Source organism: Panthera pardus, unplaced genomic scaffold (assembly GCF_024362965.1).
Source record: "Panthera pardus isolate Hobbes unplaced genomic scaffold, ASM2436296v1 HiC_scaffold_15, whole genome shotgun sequence".
Classification (NCBI taxonomy): Eukaryota; Metazoa; Chordata; class Mammalia; order Carnivora; family Felidae; genus Panthera; species Panthera pardus.
The window spans coordinates 12,435,802-12,453,300 of NW_026526710.1; the positions used below are offsets into that span (position 1 = coordinate 12,435,802).

General features: G+C 43.4%; 1 protein-coding gene across 1 annotated transcript in view; it reads right to left on the minus strand.

Moving 5' to 3' along the window:
- The window catches only part of SART3 (spliceosome associated factor 3, U4/U6 recycling protein), a 36,437-nt gene that overhangs the window by 15,397 nt on the left and 3,541 nt on the right, over positions 1-17,499 (minus strand). The window contains 6 exon segments of the mRNA XM_019467225.2: positions 351-506; positions 4,243-4,367; positions 5,629-5,680; positions 6,889-7,073; positions 10,508-10,612; positions 11,926-12,052. Of these exon segments, the coding sequence (XP_019322770.2) occupies positions 351-506; positions 4,243-4,367; positions 5,629-5,680; positions 6,889-7,073; positions 10,508-10,612; positions 11,926-12,052 (750 nt within the window).

Below are 17,499 nucleotides of genomic sequence, written 5' to 3' on the forward strand. Positions count from 1 at the left end.
GTTAACTGTTGAAGCTGGGTGACGGCACGCCAGGTTCCGCCTTTCCTCATCTATGTGCCAGGTGTACACTTTCTCCAGAATACAAAGTGAAAAGAAAAACTTCGGTGTCGCAAAGCCCTCGACAGGAAAACCGTGCCCATTTCTCCCACAGTTAGCGTGATCAGTCTGATGGGACTTGAAACAGCAGAACCTCACGGGTCGGCCAACAGGGCGAAAGGAAGGTGAGGGAAAGGGGAGAGCGCAGAGAGGAGCAGCACACGGCTGACTCCCGGCGCCCTGGCTGAGTTCCTTCGCGTAGACTCTCAATCGGTAAAAAGGAAACGAAGTTAGAACAAGTCAGGTCGTCTTACTAGGTACTGACTGTAGCGGATCCACAAATCTGGGACGAGGCAGTTCTCGACCAGGGCGCGCTCGAAGATCAACTGGACGCGAGCAGGGTCGCCGATTTTCATCTCAAAATCGATGTACGCCTGATATTCGGCCAGTCTGGGTGCCTCTGCTTGCAACTAGGGAAGGCGGGGGAAGCACAATGAGGTCGAGATGCGCCACTCGACACCGGGAGGAAGCACAACACATCTTCATATTAAATCCTGGCAAGACTGGCTACGTCAATCGGAATCACCAATCCCCACCCCGGGTACCTCCGCAACCTGACCGGCAGAGTGAGGGTCGGGGTGCCTCTCCACGGCAACGGTTACAAAGACTCCATCAACCCTTTCCCGGACCCATCCCTAGGCCACAGGATTTCTGATGAGAGCATCCACCAGAAACCAAATGAAGGAGAAACACCTTTGCCCATGACCACGGCTAGCCATCGCTCCGAAGAAGTCCCTTCCTTGGCCTACTGAGCGAGTGAGGGCAACCACACTGGAGCACTTCGGTGCCGTGAGGCACTTCAGGTTTCTCATCCCACATACCAGCTCCCGCCGGGACGCAGGCACAGGCAGAAAAGGGAAGACACGAGGCCGAATGCTGACTGCTCCAAAGACCAACAGTCCGAATTCTTTTCAGACAAAAACCTTATTCAACTTTGCTTTTCAGCCACCCTCTGCTGAAGATCCTAACATCAAACTGGATGAGGATTTCACCAATGACGCTTTGAGAAACACAACCACCTCCAATCATTTACATGTGAAAAAGGGAGACAGAGCACACGCGGGCCAGCAGGAGAGCACGCACGCTCTGAACATAGAAAGAGGGTGTTGTAGAGAGCCTCGGTTTCTAGTTGTAATGACAAACTAGTTACGCAGGCAGACTGCCACTGAAAACAACTTAAAATTGCTGGATTAAATATGAAAAACGTCTTGAAAAACATCAGCAAACCGGCAAAGAAACAAGAAATACTAAGAACAAAATCTAAGTGAAGGTTAAGCCTTTGCTGGTATAAGATCTATTAAGGATGTGATCTTCACAATGAGGTGTCATTATTACCCACTTACATTCAAGGCGACCGATACACAAGGCGGCTAAGAACGAAGTCTGAGAGCTAGTAACTGGCAGAGCTAACATTCAAACTCGAGGTAGTCTGGCTCTCAAAGTCTCTGTCCTTACTATGCCACAAGATACCAAAAACAGAGCCAAGAAGCCCAACTAACCCCCAAAAGGATAAATACAAAGATATCCACCCCTGGACCTACTGTAATGAAATTACAGGACATCAAACAAAACCAAAGAGATCTTAAAATGGGCCAGAGAAAAAACAAGGATTGGCATCAAAGAAGCTGACTTCTTAACAGCCAACGACAGAAGCAAGACAGGAGACGTAACTGTCAGTCGAGAATTCTACATCCTGAGAAATGAACTTTCAAGGAGACCAAAGCGAAAGACCTTGTCAAATTAAAACTGAGACCATCTGTCACCAGCAAATATCCAGTGCAGGAGACTCTCAAAGGGTATATCTGAAGCAAAAAAAAAAAAAAAAAAAAAAAAAAGATCCCAGATGAAAGCTCTACGATGCAAGACGGGAAAAAGAGCAAAGAAAAACAGGAAATGCACATAAGTGAATGCAGACAGGGTGGGGCTGTATAATGCAAGATTAACAAGGATGCCTCTCAGGTTAAACAAAAAGACAAGAAATACAAGAACACAAGAGTGTAAGTCTGAGACATGGTAAATGAAGCTGAAAGTATTCTAAGGCCAAGAAAGGCTGAAAAACACCACTTACAGGCAAACTTATGGTCAACAAAACAAAAACCAAATACTATGGTCAACACAGAAAATCCAAAAGAATCAACAAATCATTGGTAAGAATTTATAAAGAAAACAGACAAAAATTAATACAGAAAACAAAAATAAATTTATACAATTTTACAGAAAGACACAGCCTAAATAGCAAAGACCTATAAACCACGTTCATAGATTGGAAGACTCAGAATTTTAAAGATGTATATTCTTCCCCAAATTGATCTACAGAGAAAATGTAATTCCAACAAAAAAAAATTCAACAGCTTTTTAAATAAAATTTGAAAAGCTGATTCTATTCAACAGAAGCAGTAAGAACTAAAACAGGGGTGCTTGGGTGGCTCTATCAGTTAAGCGTCCAACTCTTGATTTTGGCTCAGGTCGTGATCTCACAGTTTGTGGGTTTGAGCCCCGCATCGGGTTTTGTGCTGGCAGCGTGGAGCCTGCTTGGGATTCTCTCTCTCCCTCTCTCTTTGCCCCTCCCCTGCTCGCACGCTCTGTCTCTATCTCAAAATAAACAAATAAACTTAATAAATAAATAACATTTATTAAAAAAAAAAGGGACTAAAGAAAGACAAAACACTCTTGAAGAGGAACAACATGGGTGGGATTCATGTCACCTACGGGCAAAATTTATAAAACTATCAGTATTATGATAGTATAATATAAACCAGTGGGGCAGAATAGAAAGCCCAGAAACAGATACACAAATGGAGAGCTAATCTATGACAGATGTGGGCCGGCACATCAACGAGGGAAAGATGGAATGATCAAAATTGGTGCTGGAAAACTGGTTCTCATATGGAAAAATGAAACTGGACCCCATCTCATGCTATATGCAAAAATCAATTCCATACGAAGATCTATACATGAAACACACAACTATAAACTTTCAGAAGAAAACAGAGCTAAGAACAGCCATGAGCTTGGAACATGGAGAGATTTCTTAAGCGTAACAAAAGCGCAAACTGTAAGATAAGGAATGATAAATCCAATTAGAGTAAAATTAAGAACCAGTCATCGAAAGATGCCATTAAACACCTTGAAAAGACAAATCACAAACTTGGGGAAGTTTCTGCGATACATACAACCAAAAGTAAGGATTAAGATCTGAGGTTCCTCCGAATTAATTTAAAAAAAACACAAATGAAAGGGAAATGAGTCACAGACTTCAACAGGTAGCTCACAAAAAAGGAAACCTGAATACCAACAGATGTGAAAAAATGCTCAACTTTAGCAGTAACCAGGGAAATGCGAATTAAAGCTACAACTCAGATCCATCAGAACGGGTAAAATTTGAGTATGTCGATATCCAAGGCTGGTGAGGGCGACGAGAACCCCGAGTTCGCTGAGAACCCCCCGCTAGGAGCGTCAGCCGATGACGCGGAAAACAGTCCCGCAGGACGGGACGATCCAGCAATTCCATTCCTAGGTGCACGCTCTGGAGGGACTCTCCTCACACGTGTACCAAGAGATACATCCAAGAACGGTCGGAAACATGCTGCTCCTCCCGGCAAAACGCGGGAAAGCGACCCAACTACCTAGGAACCACGAGTCAACAAATCGAGGCACACACATACACAACTCGATAGCCGTGGAAACAAACGGACTATACTTATCAACACGGGTACAACCCAAAAACACGGTCGATGAAAGAAAATACACAGCATGATTCCATTATAGAAAAGCTCAAAAAACAAGCAAAATTAAACAACACGTTAATCAAAGGTATGTTCGTAGATTGTAAAACTATAAAGAAAAGCGAGGGAATGATTATCACAAAAGTCAGGAAAGTGATTACCTCTCGGGAGAGGGAAGAGGAAGCAATCGGAGAGGGGCACATAGGAGACTTCTAAGGTACTGGCAATGTTCTATTTCTTAACCTGGGTGGTGGGTACATGGACGTTCACTTTATTATTAGGATGTAAACTGCACGTACACATTTATACACTCTACATATTTCACAACAAAACAGATTTTAAAGATACTGCTTCATTTGCAACTATCGATCAGGGTAAAGTTTGCAGGGACGCGTTTACCGTAAAAGAGGCCAACACTTACCAGCGCCTCTTCATAGGGTTTGTATTTCTCCAGCTGCTGCAGTGCTTTGTTATAGTTCTGAATCACCGACTCCGGTATTGGGTCTTCTGACCATTCTTCATACTCTGCAAATGTTGCCTCCATATCTATTGAAAGATGGATTCAGCCCCGTAGGTCTTGCCGTGGGTTTTATCAACCCAACCAGAGATGAAACCACGAGACTCGGATGTTGCCAGCCCCTCCCACATCAGCGGCCACAACAGCTCTTAGGATCGGATCTTCTACTGGGCCCGGACTTGACCTTAAGATTCCGCCTCGAGGCAATTCCCCAAGCAGCCCTACCAACTAACTAAGCAGTTAATTCAATAACAGCAACACTCACCCACTGCTCCCTATGTTCTAATACTCTCCATCCACTAACTCATTTGATCCTCACAACTCTATGGAATAGGTTCTGTCGTGATCCCCATCTTGCAGGTGAGGAAACGCAAGCAGAGAGTTACATCAAATGGTAGAGCGAGGCCTTGAGCCAGGCAGTAAGGCTCCGGGTCACGTTCTACTCACTGGGCTGCGCCATGTCACGGTGGTACGTGAGGGGACACCTACAAGCCACCGAGTTCTAGGCTTTTCTGCGTATCGCCCAAGGATTCAACTGGAAAGCCAGCCATTTTATAAATCTGTCAAATCAAATCCAAATAAACCGTGACGTGAAAAGAGAAATCATGCCTGGGCTCAAGGAGTTATCCAGAAGTGCCAGGGGTTTGCCAGGGGTTTGCCACGCGTAAGCAGGCCTATAGGGAACAGACAAGATGGAAGCAGCAAACTCTTCCCCAGAAAAATCCTCCAGGTGCCGCTCACACTCAATACCAGAGCTTCAAAGGCTTGGCTACCAAAATATATTTACCCAAAAAGGAAAATCCTTACCAAACCCCCAAGAAATTCAGATGGGAACACTCCCAGTCAACAGTGCTCCTGAACCAAATCACACCCCCCCCCCCCCGGAAGAATGATAGAAGCCTGTGGAAAATCCCCATTCTGATACCGAAGAGATTACTCCTAAAGAGAAAATGTTCACGATGGAACCCTTACTCAATAAAGCTTCCCCAGAAAATATATAGGGGGTCAGCTTCCCTACCCCGTATAGTGACCCCACCTCTCCACCACCAACGTCTTAACATAGGAAACTGAGTCGGGAAGTCTGCCGCTGACCCTCAGAATCCTCTTGAGCATTAACAATTCAAGGTATGTTTTTACCAAAACACAGTGGCACTGCTCTCACTGAGAGCAAGAACACCAGCGACATTTGCCTCACAGGATGCTAGGAAAGGACTAATTACAGGACAGACCCCCAGGCATTTTAAAAACCACGGAGGAAGGGCCGGCTACTGACACGTCGGTTTCTCTTACCAAAGAGTGGGATCGCCAACTGTCGCCGGAAGAGACTGTGGACTTTCTCCAGCTGTGAATCAAAGGTTTGTTCCCGGTCAAAGGGGGAAAGGAAGCCAGCTATGGGCTAAAGAAGCAAATGTGTAGTAAATTACAAACTTTTTGGTTCTTCCTACTTCAAAAAATATTTCAACAAGTTTTTAGTTGAAAGTAAAAAACTGTTTCTGACCTCTTATGCATGAGGTATTGTGACAAACGTTGCAAGGGATTCAAAAATAAACTGGTCTCTGCTACTAAGTGTTTAAGATGGAGTGAAAAGCAAAAAGGAATATAAGAAATGCATATACGGACTATATTCTATACAAATGACTACCACGGGGCCGAATGGAGACATCACAGAAGTATCACTGGTATCGACGTCCCGTGGCTGGCTTTATTTAAGCTGGTTTTGGAGGCTGCGGTTCGTTATGAAGGGAGGAGAGCGGGAAGGACTCCCGGGGGAGCCGGCACCTGGGGTGCATCTGCAGGCTCTCCGGACGTAGCAAGAGAGAAGGAACGGCGTGGAAACAGGGGACGGCAAGCCCGAGTGTCGAGGGGGGACTGCGGGAGCAGGGCCCACGCAGGGCCGGGTCAGCCAAAGGCGTCGGCCCTGATGCCTCAGTCGGGGTGAGCTAGAGGCACCGCTGCAGGCTCTTCAATAGGGATGTCACCAAGAAGGGAGAGCGCCACTTTAGTAATGACCTAACTGCCGGCGGGCTCCGCTAACTGCCAACACTAACTCTGTGCATACACACACACAGGGGAGAGGGGACACTGGGAGGGGCTGTAAAATCCTGTAAATGAGAGTTTTAAAAATCTAATTATGATGGGGTCAAATCTCTTGCAGTTACTATTGGACACGACACATACACACATACATATATAGATGTATGTGTATATGTGCACATATATACGTGTGTGTATGTGTGTGTGTGTGTGTGTGTGTGTGTATGTGTGTGTGTGTGTGTGTTTTAGAGTGACGTGGTTATTCTTGTGTATTCACCTGGAACCAGTAACTGAAATAGTAGTATTTTTAAACATCAGGAAAAAATCATAGGGTCATTTGCTTTTCAGTCCAACAAATCATTCTTGCTATTCCACAAAGACTACCGATTTACTCTACTGCCCACCCACTAGGGGACTGGCAAAGACCATTTTGTTAGCGGTGTTCCTCCAAGACCACTTACAAAGAGCCCCGACTGTTCAAAGGCAAGCACTGGGCCCAGAGACGGGGGCACTCACCCGGGCAGCTTCCACAATCGCACTTTCAAACTCCCGGTAAGCCTCCCAGATGGCGAGTCCTTTGGTCATATGTAAGCCAACCGACGAGAGTGCCCTTTCAAACACAGAGCGGACTTTCTCAAGGCCACCTTTCTGCCCAATCCCACCGACTGAGTACTGGCCGTACTCGAGCCAAATGTTAGGACCTAAGAAGAAGTGTTCTAATCAGTTCAGGATATGAAATACCCAAATATCAAAACTTTTGTTCTGATGCATCGCAAAATAAACGTGCCCACCAAAACAGTACAAGTTCATATAAAATGTTAACGGAACATCAACGAGCATCCCAACTTACATATGATGCTAATACTGCAGCTCAAAAAGAAGTGTATCTTAAACCATGTTCCTACTAGGTTTCGATTATCGAGTTTTACTTCAAAAACAGAATATGCCAGGAGGTAATATGTAATACGACTGTGATTATAAAGCTCATTTATTAAAACTGAAGGAATCCACTAACAGAGTTTAACGAAAATAGTTACGAATCTGAGTCAACCTTCAGAAAGATTGCAAAGCCCAGAATTTTTTAACTTTTGAACACCGATTCCTTTTTAAACCTACTCTTTGAAGTGAAAGAACAAATTAAAAGCACCAATCCTGTCACCAGAAGTCTGTATTTTAAGTCTCCAGGTGTAACGATGTTTACACAGCAACAACAGAAAAGACCTGGTGGCCCTGGGTTTTTTTCCCACTTTCTCTTTACACTTTTCATATACTCACCCCTGCTGCTTTTAAGAGCAGACTGATGAACTAAACTCTTCAGAAAGGCAGTGATTCTTATTGCACACATTTTGCCCACTAAGTCACTTTTCAAAGACCTGAAAATAATTTCCCGGGCCTGTGCTAACGAACCTTGTAAAATAAAAACACTTAAAAAATAAAGAAGCCTATGTGAGAATTACTGTACGTTTTCCCAAGGCTTGCTTTTTCGCTGAAACGGGTTTATTTCAAAGACCTCAGCCAAAGTTCGTCAGCTACTCTGTTTTAGTTCACCAGTACCGAGCTTCCATACAGGCTGCAAAAGAAAAAAGGAAAAGAGGGGCACCCAGCTGACTCCATCAGAAGAGCATGTGACTCTTGATTCTGGGGTTATGAGTTTGAGCCCCACGTGGGGTGTAGAGATCACTTTAAAAAATAAAATCTTGGGGCGCCTGGGGGGCTCAGTCGGTTGAGCGTCCGACTTCGGCTCAGGTCATGATCTCATGGTCCGTGAGTTCCAGCCCCGCGTCGGGCTCTGTGCTGATGGCTCAGAGCCTGGAGCCTGTTTCAGGTTCTGTGTCTCCCTCTCTCTCTGACCCTCCACCGTTCATGCTCTGTCTCTCTCTGTCTCAAAAATAAATAAACGTTAAAATATATATATATAAATAAATAATAAAATCTTAAAAAAAAAAAAAAGGAAAAGAGCAGCTCTTGGAGCAGAAACCCTTGGTGATGGTTGAGTCATGTCTACAGATGGTCTATGAAACAGCTCATCCTCTGAAGAGAAGGGAAGAGAAGGGAATTTTCAATAGATTACCTCACAACTCTTCCCAATATTTAAACAATCTAAAAAGGTGTAAAAATTATGAGTAGTATTCTAAACTCAGAAAACCCAAGGGTACAGGGTCCACAATAATTACGAGAAGCAAATAATGAGTCACTGGACTCCAGGTTCCAAAGCAGGGCATGAAGCCCCTGCACGAGGCCTTCTCCAAAGACCAAGGAACCCGATTTTCAAAATCATCACAGAGCCAAAGGGCCACAGGCATACTCTGTTACTGGCGCACTGAACGCCTCCCAGATGGTCTGAAATCGGAGTACATGCATCTTCAAATGTGCAAAACACAATTAAAAACTAGGAAGCAGACCAAAGTGGCTTCATAGTGGTTTGTGAACACTCACAAAACATGTGACACAACTTCCACGTTCTAAAGCTCCTGAAAACAACAAAAAAGCCCTGTGGGTCCCCATTCAAAACTACTTTGAGACACATAATCTGGGGCACCTGGGTGGCTCAGTCGGTGGGGGGGTCCCACTTCGGCTCAGGTAATGATCTCACAGTTCGTGAGTTCGAGCCCCACATCCGGCTCGCTGCTGTTAGCACCGAGCCCCCTTCAGATCCTCTGTTCTCCCCTCTCGGCCTCTCGCCCCCTTGCTCTCTCTCAAAAATAAATAAAACATTAAAAAAAAGAGAGAGAGACAGAGAGACAGACATAATCTAAGAAGCACAGTTATCCAGCTTCCTGACCCCCAGCAGCCCTGAAGCAGTTGGGAAAAGGAAGGCACGCTGACTTCAGCACTAAGTGGCAGTGGAGGCCGGACAGCCGGAATGACTACAAACCATAAAGGACCTAAAAACATCACAGTCTGGGCAGAGACAAAAGATCCCTGGAGAAAAAGAGCCGGTGCTGTTCAGGACGACTCTGAGACCTTAACAAAGGGGTAACAGGATCATCAGAAAACATGGGACCATCATGCCTTAAGAGCTGTCAAGAGATTCTAAGAAGCCACAGGGGCAGCATCAGAACAGAGACACAAGTATAGCTTCTAGAAGTGCATGTGGTATAATTTCATATTCCCCAAACACCTGTAATTTTCAGTATCCAGATTATAAAAACTGAAAATCGATCAATTCTTTTTGGCTGGTAAAAAGGTACGTGAAAGGTCCTCTCCCTCAGGGCAGCCTACAGTCCAGACACCCACGCTTCTCACAAGGGGAGATGCCCACGGCGGGAAGTGGGGAAAATCACACATGGAAGAAAGATGTTTAATTTGAAAGAGGGAAAGGTGGGGGCGCCTGGGTGGCTCGGTCAGTTGGGTGACTTGATTTTGGCTCTGGTCACGATCTCACAGTTCATGAGTTCAAGCCCCGCATCAGGCTCTGCGCTGTCAGCATGGAGCCAACTTGGGATCCTGCCTCTGCTCCCACTGGGGTTCTCTCTCTCATGCACACGCACTCTCTCTCTCTCTCAAAATAAAAACGTAAAAAATAAAAAAAATGGGGGCACCTGGGTGGCGTAGTCGGTTAAGCATTTGACTTCAGCCTAGGTCATGAGCTTGCCATTCCTGAGTTCGAGCCCCACGTCGGGCTCTGTGCCGACAGCTCAGAGCCTGGAGCCTGCTTTGGTTTCTGTGTCTCCCTCTCTCTCTCTACCCCTTCCCGACTCGTGCGCGAGTGCACACCCTCTCTCTCTCTCTCTCTCTCTCTCTCACAAGTAAATAAACCTTAAAAAACGATTTTAATAAATAAACAATAAATAAGTAAATAAATAAAACATTCTGTCCAAAACAATCCAAACAACCCATTCAATGTGTAAAAGTCATCTGGAAATACCACGTAAGTTCTCCCCGCCAGAAAAGTGCTAGGTGTAACTATATCCATTATCTTGCTAGAAATATTTCTTCCACTTGAATTTGAAAACCAAATATCCTCAAATGACAACCACAGACGATGAGAACGATGAGCAAACTCCAATCCTTCTAACTGCTAGACTAACGCTCTCCTTCCTGAGCAGTGACACCTCACAGTACGGTCCAGGGCAGGAGAGGCCGCCGCTGGGTGACGCTGCAGACGCCTCGAAGAAGCGCACGGGGAACTTACAAATGTAATCCTTCACAGCTTTCTCAAAGAGGTCGTACACGTGCTCTCTGTCCAGGCCGTCCAGAGCCATGCTGATCTCGTCATGCAGCCACTCCAGCCAGAGCTCTGCAAGACAACAGCACCTCCTGCGTCACCATCTCCTTCACCAAAGGGCAGGACGAAAGCCGGGACTTTACTGCCAGTCACGGGCACACAAACATCTCACCCATCTTATACAGCCTGGTACAGTTCGCAGAAATTCCATTCTTAAAGCCTGTACCAAGCACATAGAAGGTTTATGCTTCCAAATCAAATAATTAGAAACATCCTACACCTATTGGGCATTTTATACTCTGCAAAGTACTTACATATATTTCCCATTTAATCTTTGTCAAAATTCTGTAGGTGACAGTAATGATTATTAATAAAAATGGCATCTAAGCATTGACAACACACTAAGGTATCTGTTAAGTGCTGTACACAGAACACCTCTTCCAACCCACGTACTATAAGGCAGAAACTATTATCAGCCCCATTTTACTGCTGGGAAAACTGAGTCTTAAAACGTTTACATAATTCACTTAAGGTCACCCAGCAGTAAGACGTACAGCCAGGAATGAACCTCGGCGATCTGATTTCAGTTTCCGTACTTGGCAGTTATGCTTTCGGGGCAGGGAGAGCTGGATCTGGGACCAGAGTTTTCCAACTCCTCCCTAAAATATCCGTTACGAACATTCGTGAAGACTGAACCACAAAGATGCACAGTTTAATTATGTTTCAAATAAGCAAGTAAGTATAAATAACCTAAATGCCCAACGATCCTGTAACAAACAAGGTATAAAACATTTACATTAAAAACTGTTTATAACGGGTGGCTGGGTGACTCAGTCGGTTACACATCAGACTCTTGATTTCAGCTGAGATCATAATCTCACGGTTCGGTTCGTGAGTTCAAGCCCCACATCGGGCTCTGTGCTGTCAGCTTGGGATTTCCCTCCCCTCTCTCTCTGCCCCTCCCCTGCTCACGCCATCTCAAAATAAATAAATAAAATTTTAAAAACTGTTTATAAAAGTTTAATTGTAATACATTTACAATTATCTAGTTCTGAGAGAATGGATTAAATACACAAATACTGGAATGGGAAACACAAAGATGCGGGAAAAGTTTAATTACATAAAAAGTTTTCATCGTGGTATAGGATTAAAAAAAAAACAACTCAGGATCCGAAACGTGGGTCAGTATTACATGATCACGACTATGTTTCGAAAAAAACTACAAGACGAGAAACTAGAAATCCCGGACACTGGCTGATGGGCTTTCTTCTTTCCACTTTATTTCTATGTTCCAAATGTTCTGTAAGGCACACCTCCCATTGAAACACGAATGTGTATCCTGCACTTCCGTTTTTATCAAAGCAGCCTGACCGCTGAAGCATTACCTTCAGTCAAAGGAAAGATCTCACTCATCTTCTGGCGAGCCATCCGCACTTTGGTGAGCTCGCCTTCCAGCCGGAGCAGCCGGATCAGGTCCACGTGGCAGTTGTAGTCATAGACGTTGATAGAGAGCTAAAAGGAGAACGCCACAAGGTGAAATTTAATATGCCGTCATCACTCAGCATTCTTCACCACTGGTTAGGAGGCACATGTCTGCTTACAGACCAAATACATGGGCCATCTGGGAGAGCCAAGGAAACAACAATGTAACATTTACCCCCAGGAAGAGGAAGAAAAATCAATGAATGAGGCTTTCTCTAATCAACACAAAGCTCTCCCAATCTGTTACGGTCCCTATCAGAAAGCAGTGGGGTTCTCTCTGCAACACAAGAATGTTCTGATGAAAGGAAAAAATAGGGGCACCTGGGTGGCTCAGTTGGTTAAGCGACCGACTTCGGCTCAGGCCATGATCTCATGGTTGGTGAGTTCGAGCCCCATGTCGGGCTCTGTGCTGACAGCTTGGAGCCTGGAGCCTGCTTTGGATTCTATGTCTCCCTCTCTCTCTGCCCCTCCCCTGCTCACGCTCTGTTTCTGTCTCTCAATAATAAATAAACATTAAAAAAAAAAAAATTTAAAAAAAAAAAGAAAGGAAAAAATAAATACCAAGTGTGACCTTAGGCAACTTATTAATTCTTCTAAGCCTCCAGTGTTTCACCTGTAAAACAGAGACACCACTAAGGTCTACTCCATAAAGTTCTTGCAAGGATTTTACTGTCTTTATTTTAATTTTTTTTTTAAGTAATCTCTATACCCAACATGGGGCTCAAACTCCCAACCCCGAGATTAAGAGTCAACTGAGCCAGCCAGGTGCCCCTCTTGCAAGGATTTTAAAAGGTGCTTCATAACATGGTTTAGCACATGCCAGGTATGTAGGTTAAGAGCTCTTTTACTAAACAAACAAAAACACCTACTGCGAAATGAAAATGAAATGAAAATCCCTACTGCGAGGAACAAGAATGGCAACACCTGTTGAAGCTGAGTGACAGGTACATAGAGACTTGTTTTTATACTTGAAACTTTTCAAACTCAAAGTTAAAACAAATCAAAATCGCTTAAATAGCTATCAGACATCTGAGACCACAGCAAACTAAAAGAATTTGCCGCTAGCAGACTGACTCTTAAGGATAACAAAAGAAAATGATAAATCTTGGAGCACCAGGAAGGGAGAGGGAACAGAAAGTATAGAAATACGAGCAAGTATCAGGAATGGTGCTTCCCATGAGTTTTCTAAATTGTATGTGATAACTGAAACAAAACTTTCAAGGCCATCTGATACCCAAAACAATGATATTTAAAAGTAGGGATGGTAAAGGAACTTAAAGGGAAAGATTTCCACTCATTGGTAGAACAAATACCATGTAAGTTAAATACACTGTAATACCCAAGGCAACCACCAAGAAACTATGCAAAGCAGTATACTAAAAATCACTGCAAATAAATCAAGATGGAATATTAAAAGATGTTCAAGTAACTCACAGGAAGGCAAGAATAAAGATACAAAAAAAAAAACAGAGGAAACAAACAAAATAATAAAATGCCAGGCCATCTGACCTAACATATCATTAGACCTAACATATCAACACCTATCTTAATGTTTATGGTCTCAATATACTAATTAATAAGGCAAAGAATGCAGAGCAGATAAAAACACAACCCTTGTAAGAAACTCACTTCAAATTCAAGGACATAGGCAGGCTGAAAGGAAAAGGATGGAAAAAGATATACCATGTAAACATTAGTCCAAAAAAAGCAGAAGTGGCTATGTTAATATCACATAAAGCAGACTTTAGAGAAAATTACCAAGGATAAAAATGGACACTGCAGGGGCACCTGGCTGGCTCAGTCAGTGGAGTGCATGACTCTTGATCTGGGCTCAGGTCATGATCCCAGGGTTGTGGGTTAGCGCATTAGCTTGGCACAGAGCCTGTTTAAGATCTCCCCTCCCCACCCCCCACCTCTGCCCCTCTCACCAGCTCACACATGCTTTCTCTCTCTCAAATTTAAAACAAAAAGGTGGGGGGGGGGGGGGGGATTACATAATGATAAAAGGATCAACCCACCAGGAAGATCACAAACAACAGATCCTTCAAAACAGATTAAGCAAGACTGAGCTAAGAGACACGACCACGGTTATAATGGGGACTTCAACATTCTCCACTTCAGCAACTGAAAGTAGTACCGGACAGATAATCAGCAAGGACACAGAACTCAGTATCATCAACCAACATGATCTAATCAACATATATAGAACACTCCATCCAAGAGCAACAGAATACACCTTTTTTTTCCCTCAAGGGCCCATGGAACATTCACTGAGACTAAATCACAGGCCATAAGACAAACCTCAACAAATTTTCAAAAAACTGAAATCATATACAGTATGTTTTCTGATGACTATAGAATTAAATCAAAAATCAGTAAAAATGGGGAAATCTTTAAACATTTGGAAACAAAGTGATATACTTCTAAATAACCCATGGATCAAAGAGGAAGTATCGAGGAAAACAAAAACACACACTACTGAATGAAAATGAAAATACAATAAATTAAGGATACAGCCAACGCAGTGGGGAGAGGAACACTTAACCCAACTAAACTCAATGTATAAAAAGAATTATATGCCATGACTAAACAATTTGTTCCAGGAATGCAAGGCTAGTTCAATCTTTGAAAATCAATCACCGTAATCCACTAAATCAACAGGCTAAACAAAAATCATGATATCCACTGACACAGAAAATGTAATTGACAAAATCCAACAACCATTTACAATAAAAACTCTCAGCAAGTTGGCCCGCATTAAAATTTAAACTTTTTGCTCTATAAAAGACTCCATCAAGAGGATGCAAAGACAAGCTATAGACTTCAAAAAAAAAAAAAAAAAGTACAAACCACATATGTAATAAAGGACTAGTATCTAAAAGCTAGAACTCTAGGGATGCCTGGGTGGCTCAGTTGGTTAAGCATCTGACTCGTGACTTCAGCTCAGGTCACGATCTCATAGTTCATGAGTTCAAGCCCCGCATCAGGCTCAGTGCTGACAGTGCAGAGCCTGTTTGGGAATTCTCTCTCCTCTCTCTGCCCCATTCTTTCTCTCAAAATAAATAAATAAACTTAAAAAAAAATATATAGATAGATAGATAGATAGATATGTAGATCTAAACTCGACAATAAAGGGGCGCTTGGGTGGCTCAGTCAGTTGAGCATCTGACTCTTGATTTGGGCTCAGTTCACAATCTCATAGTTGGTGAGTTCAAGCCCTGCGTTGGGCTCTGTGCTGACAGGGCACAGCCTGCTAAGGATTCTCTCTCTCTCCTTCTGTCTCTGCCCCTCCCCACTCACGTGTGCTCTCCCTCTCTCATGTAAATAAACTTAAAGTAAATTCAACAGTAAAAAACAAACAATCCAATTAAAAAATGGGTAAAAGACATAAACCAACACGTATATCCAAAGAGGACACTCAGATGGCAAGTAAGTCTACATGAACAGTCAAGATCATTAACTATCAGGGAAATGTAAGGTAAAACCACAATGAAACATTACACACCTAACAGAGTGACTAAAATAAAAAACAGCGACACCACCAAATGCTGGAGAAGATGCAAAAACAGAAACAAACAAAAAACCAAATGGGTCACTCACACATTGCTGCTGGGAAGGTAACATGTATACAGCAGCTTTGGAAAACAGCTGGGCTGTTCCTCATAAAATTCAACACACAATTACTTTATCATCCAGCAAGTGCACCGTGGGTATTTTTCCAGAGAAATAAAACCCATGGTCACACAAAACCTGTTCCTAACAGCTTTATTCCTATTAGCCCAAACTGGAAACAACCCAGATGTCCTTCAATGGTGAATGGCTAAAGTCACCATGGTGCACCCACACTGTGGAATACTTTTCAGCCAGAAAAAGGAAGTGAACCCCACTCAGATGAATTTTAAGGGACTTATGCTGAATAAGCTAATCCAAAAAGATTACATACTATATGATTCCATTTACATAACATCCCTGAAATGACAAAAGTATAGAAACAGAGAACAGACAGTGATGGCCAGAGGTCAGGAACTACAGCTATAAAAAAACCAGAAGGACCCCTGTTGTGACAGAACTGATCTGTGTCAACTGTGTCAACGTCAACATGTGGGTAGTGACATCATATGTAGTTTTAAGAAGATTACCACTGGGAGAAACTGGTAAAGGGTACACAGGAGCTCTGTATTATTTCTTACAACTGCAGGGAAGTCTACGACTAGCTCAAAATGAAAATTTAACTTTCTAAAAAAGCTTTTATAGGAGGTTGGGGTATGGAGTTACCTTAGGTCTATACAAAAACACTAGTGTCTACTTTTCCAACACCTGCCACAGCGTTTCGGCAATAAATATTTCCCTCTCCTTCATTCAACTAACACTCTGAAGGTATACTCAATAATCTAGATACTAGCTGATACATTAAAATACACATGGAAGGACTCGTCTCACCAGGTTGCAAGTCTCAGCAGAGTCAGACCGTGGAATTGACACGGGATTGACAAACTGACCAACAGAACAAAAGAGAACACCCAGCACCAGACCCACACAGACAGAAAACCTATGACAAAGTGGCACTCATTGCATCCATTAAAATGAATTCATGACCCATAACCATGACCCCGGTTTGAAAAACACTGACTCAGAGAAATTCTTTTTTTTATTTTTTTTTTTTTAGCATTTATTCATTTTTTGAGAGGCAGAGAGAGACAGTACGAGCTGGGAAAGCAGAGAGAGAGAGGGAAACACAGAATCCGAAGCAGGCTCCAGGCTCTGAGCTGTCAGCACGGACCCCGACATGGGGCTCGAACTCCCGAACAGTGAGATCACGACCTGAGCCGAAGTCGGACACTTAACCGACGGAGCCACCCAGGTGCCCCGTAGAAATTCTTAAACATGGTGGATAATAGCATGTTTCAACAGTAACAATGTACCTTGTGGCTGGTTGGTAATAGGACAAAAGAAAAAAAACTGTAAGCAATCCAAATGCCAGAAGAACTGATAAATTGTGGGATACTCGCCCAATGTTATGCTAAATATACAGTAGTCAAAATGAATTAAGTGCAGCTACAAACAACACAGATGAATGTTAGAAACACGATGCGGAGTGGAAAGCAGTCCCAAAAGATTACATACAGCATGGTATATTTTTTAAAAGCTCATCGATGAACAAAAGTGGACAACAGATGACTTAGGCATGCATACGTGGGAAATAAAATTACACGTTTTAAGGGAAAAGGGAGCACGGCAGATTCAAGAAAGTAGTTACCCGGGTTTTGGGAGGAGAGGCAGGGCAATGGAATAGGGGAAAGACCCCTCGGTACCTGCAACAACACTGTTGAAGTTCTAACTCTTCGACCACGTGCCGGGTAAGCAGTAGTCACTTACCACCCTTTGTAACTTACAGATGTGAACTGCTCTGCATGTATCAAATTACATGCAAAAGGACAATAAAGGCTCAATAACAGGGAAGACTATGACCTATACTT